This window comes from Malania oleifera, chromosome 3 (genome assembly GCF_029873635.1).
Source record: "Malania oleifera isolate guangnan ecotype guangnan chromosome 3, ASM2987363v1, whole genome shotgun sequence".
In the NCBI taxonomy this organism is placed as follows: Eukaryota; Viridiplantae; Streptophyta; class Magnoliopsida; order Santalales; family Ximeniaceae; genus Malania; species Malania oleifera.
Genome location: NC_080419.1, coordinates 117,382,693 through 117,392,872, shown reverse-complemented (window position 1 = coordinate 117,392,872; position 10,180 = coordinate 117,382,693). Strand labels below are relative to the sequence as shown.

General features: G+C 36.2%; 1 protein-coding gene across 1 annotated transcript; it reads left to right on the top strand.

Moving 5' to 3' along the window:
* Positions 1-4,490: 4,490 nt before the first annotated feature.
* LOC131152309 (17.3 kDa class II heat shock protein-like) lies at positions 4,491-5,463 on the top strand. The gene has a single exon (XM_058104132.1). The coding sequence runs from the start codon at positions 4,645-4,647 to the stop codon at positions 5,116-5,118; it is 474 nt and encodes a 157-aa protein (XP_057960115.1). The 5' UTR covers positions 4,491-4,644; the 3' UTR covers positions 5,119-5,463.
* Positions 5,464-10,180: the final 4,717 nt, after the last annotated feature.

The window sequence follows — 10,180 nt, the reverse complement described above, 5'->3', positions numbered from 1 at the left end:
TATATCAGGATTATTCATGTTGTACATAAATCGAAAAGAACGTTATTAGGATCGTTTCTCTCGCTTAATGTTGTTCTGTTTTCAATCTTTCACCAGATTTATTGGAGTGTAGTGATGAATAGAGAGCTAAGATAAAGAAAGAACGTTATTAGGATCGTTTTTCCCGCTTAATGTTGTTTTGTTTTCAATCTTAATTTAACTTGATGTTTGCTTGCTCTTATAGCTATTTTTTATAATAATAGCTAATGATTTTTTATAATAATAGCTAATGAATATAAGGATATCTTTTAAATTTTTCGTAATTAAAATCTAATTTATTTTTAAGCTAATTTTTTTATTAATTCATTAATAATCATGTAATATTCTTTATCATATGGGACATGTACCTTTTATATGAGAACCATATAATTCATATGAAACATTTTTTTGGGACATATATCCTACATTTTTTTACTTGATCATAATGTGCTCAAAATATTAGTTTATTTATACTATTATAATATCATAATTAAACAATCTATTAATGTGAGTCATAGCAATAAATATCATTAAAGCAACATTTTTTCTTGCATGTATCACAATTACTAATAAATCATTTAATTATGGTTCATAATAAGAAGTTACCATACTGTCTTTGTAATGTCTTCATCAAAGATATTTCCTATTTAACAATAATTTATTTCCATAATCACGTGATTAATAGTAAATAGGAATAATGTTCAAAAACATCATTATCAATATTGTTATACATATTATAAAACAAAACATAAAGATTTACTGTTATGCATAAGGAATTACAATAAAGATTCATGTGAGTAGCATATTTCTTAAATATTTTTAAGTAATAAAAACTGCATTTCAAACCCATTTCATATAAAATCTGACATGTTATAAAAATTGGCCCTCGCGGCCTTCATACATATAAAACTTTTTGCGTTTCACACATAGTTCCAATATTTCATAAATATTTTAGTATTTCACAAACATTTCATAATTTTGGTTATTACAATAATCCCAAAATATTATCCATTTGTCACACAATTTTTCGTATACAATATATCCTATTTATAACGTCAAACTACACTTTCACCGTTCATTTTTACTGAAAATATCATATCATATATCTTAGGTTTGGAAATACCATTTTGAACTGTTGGTTTTTGAAATAATAACTGAAAACATTAATATATATACATCACATTTTATTAGGCTTAATTTTAATGAAACTCCTAACTTAACTTAATCTCCTTACCTGGCTTACTGGAAAAGTCTTCTCTAATCCTAGATCCATATCCTAAGGTGTTCAAAGTTCAAAACCCTAAAATTCATTTTTTCCAAATTAATCATCCCAACCCACAGAATACTTATCATGAAATATTCCACAGGCTCCCTATACTCCAAATCAACAATAAAACTCCAAAATACCTACTTACCCTAGTTTTGAAATGGTGTCTGGAAAGACCCTATTCAAGAATCCATTCTACTAGACTTGTAAAAAATTTCTCCCTGATCCTTACGGTAACTTTTGAACGTCAATTTTGGCGACGAACGGCGAAAAATTGTAGAGAGAGAAAGTGAGGGACACCGATTAGAGATAGAGATAGAGAGAGAGAAATATAATTTCTTAACCATTGAGCAACTAAAATACATATTTATAGGTAATTGGCAAACTTCGTCGACGAATTATAGAAGATTGTTCGTGGACGAAGTAAGAGTTTCGTTGACAAACCTTAAGTCTAATATTTTCATGTCACTGGAGATTTCTTCATCGACGACGCTTGAATTTCGTCGACGAACCACAGAAGAACCTTCGTCGACAAAATCAAGGGCTTCGTCGACAAATTCTGCTATTTGCCCCTTTAAAATTTTCCTTACTTCCTTTTTTATTTATTTCCTTTATTTTTTCCAATTCAGGTTTCTACAGTTACAGAGGTGGATAATTCATTCAACATTCACAAACCTACTTCTCTTGAAAATGAAATCTCTATTATTGAACCTCTTGAAGAGGAACCTCTTATAAAACAATCTCCCGAAGAGAAAACTCCTGAACAGACATCCCTTGAAAAGAGACAGGTATCTGAAAATAATAATGAGATCTCAATTCATTACACAGAAGAAATGTGAGATATAAATAAAGTTGTTGTCAACAACACATTTGCATATGCAATAGCTACTGACATTACCAGAAGTAATGAGAATTTTGAACTTAAATCTGTTAATGAATGTCAATATAGAAGTGATTGGCTAAAATGGAAAGAGGCTATTACATCAAAATTAAACTCTTTATAAGAAAGAAAAGTTTTAGACCTGTAGTCCAGACATCAGAAGATGTCCAACCTATTGGATATAAATGGGTGTTTGTGCGCAAGCGAAATGAAAATAATGAAATTACTTAATATAAAGTAAGACTTGTGGCACAAGGTTTCTCGCAAAAATCCGGAATTGATTATGAGGAAACATATTCTCCTATAATGGATGGAATCACTTTCAGATTCTTAATTATGCTAGCAGTCGCTAAGCAATTAAGCATGCATTTTACGGATGTAGTAATAGCATACCTATATGGATCATTGGATAATGAAATTTATATGAAAATCCTTGGATGATTTAAATTAGGTGAAGGAAAACCCATAAATTTATATTCAATCAAACTCCAATGTTCTTTATATGGATTAAAGTAACCTAGACGCATGTGATACAATTGATTAAGTGAGTACCTTGTGAAAGAGGGATTTATAAATGATCCAATTTGTCCATCCATTTTTATTATATTTGCTATAATTGTTATTTATGTTAATGATTTGAATTTAGTTAGGACTCTTGAAGAGTTCACTAAGGTTGCTAATTATTTAATTGCGAAATTTGAAATGAAAGATTTAGGAAAGACAAAATATTGTCTTGATCTACAGATTGAACATGTAAATGGTGAAATTCTTGTTCATCAATCTAAATATACCGAGAAGGTATTAAGACAATTCTATATGGACAAAGTTCATCCTTTGGGATCAATGATGGTGCAATCACTTGATGTATAGAAGGATCCATTTCGACCTCATGATGAGGGGGATAAATTACTTGGTCATGAAATACAATATTTAAGTGCTATCGGCTCTCTAACGTATCTAGTCAATTGAACAAGACCCAACATTGCATTTGTTGTAAATCTACTAGTAAGATATAACTTTACTCACTTAAGGTTTACATTTATATTAAATTATGTATCACATGCCATGTGTGATGCATACTGAAACAAATGAATATCCTTATCCCCTCATGTCCAAAATAAGAATATGGATATCCATGCATTGTAACAGTTGATGCCAATTTGTTGCCATATATTTCTTGATATGTAGACTACATGGCTCCTGCACAATCTCTCATTTCCCTTCCAAAAATCATTTAAAGTGGTGCTTTTTTATTTATTTATTTATTTTTAACTTCTTAAACTGCTGCTTCATAATCAGATCTTCACCCCCCTTACCAGCAGAGTCCCTGCTGATTCCGCAGAGCTGACCTATGCAAAAGGTTTTATATTTTTGCTATATATATAAAATATATTTAAGCTGCTAATTTCATTACAAATGATTCAATATTACAGGATAAGTATTCTTAGCAAGTCAACACTGACTACATAAATCATGTTACATATACACAAATTTTAATAGTATCTGCATTCTATCTAAATTTTAATAGCAGAAAAAAACACAACTTAAGATTTTCTTCTCCCCTCTCATGCTGACATTTTTCTGATATCAGCATTTATTTGCTGACTGAGCGGACTTTCCAGCCACTGCTTCTTTAAGCTTCCTCCCCAATGCATAAGCCAATGGGGGAGGAACCGCATTTCCAATTTGTCGGTGTTTGTGTTGAATATTACCAGAAAACTGATAGCCATCAGGAAATCCCTGCATTAATTGATCAGAAGAAAATTATCACTATCAGAACACCCATTCCACTCTGTTGTTAGCAACAATTTCTTGAAATAGTTCCACCATGCCCAAAGTTATCTATATTCTCCTATAAAAAGGTACCCTACCCCTCACATTTGGAACACACATCATTGCATGCTTGTATACTCACTTGCACTTTTGAAGTAAGAAGGGTATATAAAAAGAAGAGGAGAAATAAAGATAAGAGAGATATCTCGTACAAGATCGATTTCGATATTTTGTACAATGCCGATTCTAAATTACCTTATAATTCCATTCGTGATAGTGAATTTTTTTATCACATCCACCTGTAAAGTAAACATAATCGAACCATATAAATTTTTATATCATCTCCATTTATTTTCATGTATCTTTTGTAATATTATTAAATTTTTTTAATTTTTGGAGAAGATTATTATTTTTTGTAGTATTTTAAAAGATATTATCACAACCTCCCCTTTTACCTATTAATAAATTAATAATATTATAAAGTTCACGGAACCTCTGGAAAGTTCCGAATCCCTCCAGCCCCCTCCACACGCTTCCTCTGTTCCCCCTCCTCACCTGTCCACTCCCCCTATAAGAGCACATGCATGCCTCGCTCCTCTCCATCGACATTAGATCATTCCCAAGATTTCCAACAAACCAATTTCAATTCCTTGCACTATCATTTTCAATTCCAACCCTGAGTAGAAGGATTTGAAGAATTAGAAGTATGGATATGAGGATCCGAGGCTTCGACTCGCCTCTGTTTTCCACTCTGCAGCACATTCTGGACACCGCCGACGAGGCCGACAAGTCCTTCAACTCCCCCAGCCGGAAGTACGTCAGGGACGCGGAGGCGATGGCGGCGACTCCGATGGACGTCAAGGAGTACCCGAACTCGTACGTGTTCGTGGTGGACATGCCGGGGCTGAAGAGCGGCGACGTCAAGGTGCAGGTGGAGGACGAAAATGTGCTTCTCGTCAGCGGTGAGAGGAAACGGGAGGCGGAGGAGAAGGACGGCGCCAAATACGTGAGGATGGAGCGCAGGGTGGGGAAGTTCATCAGGAAATTCTCTCTGCCGGAGAATGCCAACACTGATAAGATTTCGGCGGTTTGCCAGGACGGCGTGCTGACGGTGACGGTGGAGAAGTTGCCACCGCCGGAGCCTAAGAAGCCGAAGACCATCGAGGTGAAGATCGCCTGAGATGGAGATCAGTTAGAATCTCACATTCTGGGTCCTTTTTCAACTCTAAAACATGTTTCGTCTCTGTTACCTCTCTGTTTTTGTTGTGTTTTGTGAATTTTGATGGTTCGGGTGTGATGTTTGAGTGTTTGTGCTGTATTTGGGGTTTTGCTGAATCGATCTGAAATCGCCGAGATGTAAAGCTTCGGTTGCTCTTGACATAGTAGGCAGAATAAATTAATTTGTAGCATCTCAGAAATGTGCTGCAGTTACAGAATTGAGGGAAGCTGCAATTAATTTCTCTTGCAGACTGTCTGCTTTCGTCAACGGAGTTGAATAACAAAACATAAAAATTTAAATAACAAATTCCATCTTCATTTAATTTTTATGTATTATCTTTGTGTACCTTGAAGTGGGATGGTGATCACTCAATTAAGATAGCAGTGGCTAAACACACAATTATTTAGAGGAGATATAAGTCAAATATTTGACATCTCTTGTCACTTACATAACATATGATAGTCACATATATCATTAGTTGAAATTTGATGATGATTGTCACTTACGCCAAAGTTGTCTATCATTAAGTGACAAGGTAGATAGGTATTGAACAAACATGTTCGTTATAATAATTTGGAACTTTAATATTATAAAATGGACCTAATTTATAATTAGGTTTTAAATATTTTATAAACTTTTTTTATTATTTGAATTTATTATTTTAAATTTATGCTTGTAATCATAAAATTAATATAGGTTATATCTGGAAAAAGGTATAAATATGTATAGTATTTATTATAAGGGGATTTCCAACTCAACTTAATAAATATCATGCAATAACCCACTACTAAATAGGTTCTTTATTTCATTCTTTCTCATTTTCTTCTCTCACCAGTCTATTCACAAAAGTGGTATATGTTACCTATAGAGCTGCAAACGAACCAAGCCTCTCACGGGTGGCTCAGGAGCTGAGTAAGGGCTCATTCGAGTTCATTTATTATCTAAATGCGCGAGTCCCAAACCCAATTTTTGGGCTTGGTTTGTAAATGAGCCGAGCGTGAGCACAACTGAGCTTGGCTCGTGAGTGGCTCAATAACGGGCTCGAATATGCTCGTTAAGGAGCTCGGTAAAGGGCTCATTAAGTTGGCCCAATACCAAGAGTCTAATATTTGCCCTACCACCCAAGGATAAAAAGAGCAATTCTCAGCCCAAGTTAATGAAACCAACCCAATTAATTCGGCCCAAAACATTGAAGATAAATAATGTTCAAAAAATCAATGTTTGCCCAATTTCCTAGTTTCCCACTTGCCCCTCTTCTGAGTCCTCTCCAATCTCCATTCACGAATCACACTGCTGCCAGTTTGCCCCTTCTCTCAAATCATCGACCATGACGTGAAGATCATCCTTTCCACTGAACCTTCACCTTATCTATTTTCCTTCCATGACACAAAAGAGATCATCCTTTGGCCTACGCCATCGGCCATCTCCATTCCTTCCACGACACAAAGGAGATCATCCTTTGGCCTAAACCTTTGGCCTTCTCCATCCTTCGGCCTTCTACAAACAACCACAAAGGACAATCATCGACCACGAAGGACGAAGGAGATCATCCACAAAGGAGATCATGCAATAATTAAGCGCTAAATAGGTCATAGTGTCTTTATCCCTTTTATCTCTTTTTCTATTTCTCTCTCATTTTCTTCTCCTCTTTGTTTCTTCCCTTTGTATCTTTCCTTACCTTTTCTAATATAAGTCTTATCACCTCCCTCTTTTTTCCTATCTTCTACAATTCTATCACAATTCTTACACTTTTAATGAGAGTTAACCTAACTTACATTAACAATCAATCTAACATCTAACCATCTATATCTACACCATCCCTTAAAACATGTTTATTTATTATCAAACAATGAGAGAGAGAGAGAGAGAGAGAGAGAGAGAGAGAGAGAGAGAGTGTGTGTGTGTGTGTAACGACTAGAATTTAGAATGGTATTTAAATAATAAAAAGAGGGAAATGGAGACCGAAAACGGAAGGAGGCTGTCAACTTCGTCGACAAACACAGGGTTTCGTCGACGAAGGCTTAAGAGAATTTGTCGACGAACACAGGGGGCTCGTCGACGAGAAAATACCGAGAGGGGTCTTTGAGCCGACTGAATTTCGTCGACGAGGAGTGGATTTCGTCGACAAAATTTATGAAGGACTCGTTAACGCAGGACGGGCTCGTCGACGAAATTCCCTGTTCTATATATATATATAAATCCGATTTTTAACTTATTAAAGAAGCTTTCTCTCCTCTCTCCTCTCTCTCTCTCTCTCTCTCCCCTTCAGTCCTCTCCCTTTCTTTCGTCGATTTCGGGTTAGATTTTCGCCGGATCGACAATCTGAAATCACTATGACGCTCTTGGAGAAGTTCTCTCCAAATCTGTTAGAGCGGATCGTTGGTAAAAGCAAGTTGGAAACCATCCCAAATTCAGGGTAAGGCTTTTTACTCATTATTTGGAATTTTGATAGTTGAGAAAAGTGTTATACACATAAAAATATGGAAGTTTAATATTGAGAATTTTTATTTCCAAAGGTGTTGAATTGAGAACGTAGGAAATTATCCCTGAATTGAGGTAAGGTTTTTTAAGTCATATTTGATCTTGCGCTAGTTATAAGAAATGTTATGCGCATGAAAATACTGAAGTTTAATATTGGGAATTTCCATTTTCAGGGTGTTGAGTTGGGAACCCTGCGGGTGCAGGGAATATTTTCTTAGGGACTTTATAGGAATCAAGTAAGGGGATAAACTAAGCTAGTTTATTTTGAGAAAATGTATGTATATATATTTAGCATCTGATTTGCGGAAAATACATATATATATTTTATATTTGCAAAATACTGTGAAAATGATTGTATGATTGAATATGTGAAAATCCGCTTGTGTGGCATAAGTATAAAATGTTGTGAAATACTATTTTCTGGGAATGTGGATGATATGGATTTTTGCGATGGAAAAATCGGGGTACAAGCCGAGATTTTTATGATATGGTTTTCCGGCGTATGGGCCGAGTTGTGTGTGTGATTGCCAGCGTACGGGCTGTTCTATGGTTTGCCGGCGTACAAGCTGAGCTATGTGTGTGATTGCTAGTGTATAGGTTGTGCTATGGTTTACCGGCGTACAGGCCGAGCTATGTGTGTGATTTGTCAGCGCACGGCTGTGCTATGATTTGCCGGCGTACGGGCCGAATTATGATAAAATGTGTAATACCGGCATATGGGCCGATGATTTTCATGACATACGTGTATGTGCAAATTGATATAATTGGTTTGGTAATTAATGATATGAGATATTTATGTATCACGGTTTTAGTATATGTATATAATATCAAAACCTGATTGGTTTGGTTTAGGCTAGCACTTGCATGGTACCGTTGCTATGTGTCCATGGTTTTCGTGAACATGATATTTGTGTTAACACCGCTGTACGGAATAGTGTAAGATTGGATGGTCAATGTGGTTATTTTCAAGAAGTGTGCTGTTATCGCCCCTAGTGTACGGACCACGTCTGGCAGACCCATCGAACCTACAGACTAGACTATTGACTTGGCAGTGGTTGACCAACCATTGTCAGGTCCCGCCTTCAGGTCATACAACCCAGTCATGTGGGGGTAATACATGACAACAGTCAATTAACCTACCAAGAATGTTTTTATGTTATTATTATTATATGATATGAAATATGATTATGAAAAATGCAGTATGTTCTGCCATGTTTTGATGGTATATGTATGTTTTCCCAGATTTGATAAACAGTACTGAACATGTTATGTATGATATATGTTGAACACTGAATACTCATGTTGTCACACACTAGTATTAGTTTATTTCCCTCACTGAAAGGTGTCTCACCCCTAAATCTTATTAACTTTTCAGGAGCCCCAGATAGGAGAGCGGGAAAAGCCCCGCTGAGCTAGTGCTGTGCATTTGCCCTTTTTAAAGGGTAAGTTTTGTAGGGACAGTTAGATTTTTGGGGAAATGTCCCTAGGTCTTATTTTTGGGATGTATATATATATATGGAAATACAGCGATTGTAGTAACTCTAGTATAATGTGATATATGAAATGATGAGATGTATGAGATTGTATGTTTTCTGTTGCTAGGACTTCTCCTGTATGTTCTGATATATCCCTGGTATTCACGGGTCCAAGTGGATTGTGACCTGCTGAACTGGAATGTGAGATGTGTGATATTGATTTTATGATGATAAAAATATATATATATATATATATATAAGTGGAAAAATGAGCAGGTCGTGAGAGAGAGAGAGAGAGAGAGAGAGAGAGTAAAGAGGATCACGTTCAAGCTTAAAGTTTTCTAAACAACTTGAGTTTTCTTGGTGAATACTGTTGGAGTGTCAAGGCTTGAAACAAATCCAGGCCGTCCATTTATTGGAGAGATCCAATGGCTGCAGTTTTTCTTTATTTTAAAGGGGGGGGGCAATGATGTAATTTACCTCTCTTTGTATTGTAAATAATAAAAACAGCATGAGCATAGGGTTTCAAGGGAGGCTGGAAACTTCAGAACAAGGGGTCTTCAATTTTTTTTGTTTGGCAGCATCAGAGAAACAGCAGCGCAGAGGAGGTTTTCTCTTCTCCAGCCGTGAGAGACTCTTGCAGGGCCAACCGCGAGAGTCTTCTCCATCACCCCTGCCCCGAGTTCTTCCCAGCAGTAGGAGTCTTCCCAACCATGAGAGCACCTGCAGAACCGAGAGCCTTCAGTAGCTGCGCGGGAGAGTGAGGCCGCACGGGAGAAAGAGCCGACAGGAGGAGGTGCGGCGCTGGGTATCTCCAATCTCCAGCGGAGATTCATGCACTGGTAAGGAAAGGTAAAAACACAAATTTAGTTTCTTGGGAGGGATTTCTTGTAGGGAAATCAGGGACGAATATAGGGAGAAACTTAGGGTTATTCGTAGGTGCGAAGTGGGGTTTCTTGGATTATTCTTGGGCTGATTTCCAGAAAAAATCGGTAAGACAAGAAAGGGTAAATCTGTGTGTACTTGTATTTATTTCCACCTATTTAATATAGTGTCTCTAGAGGTGA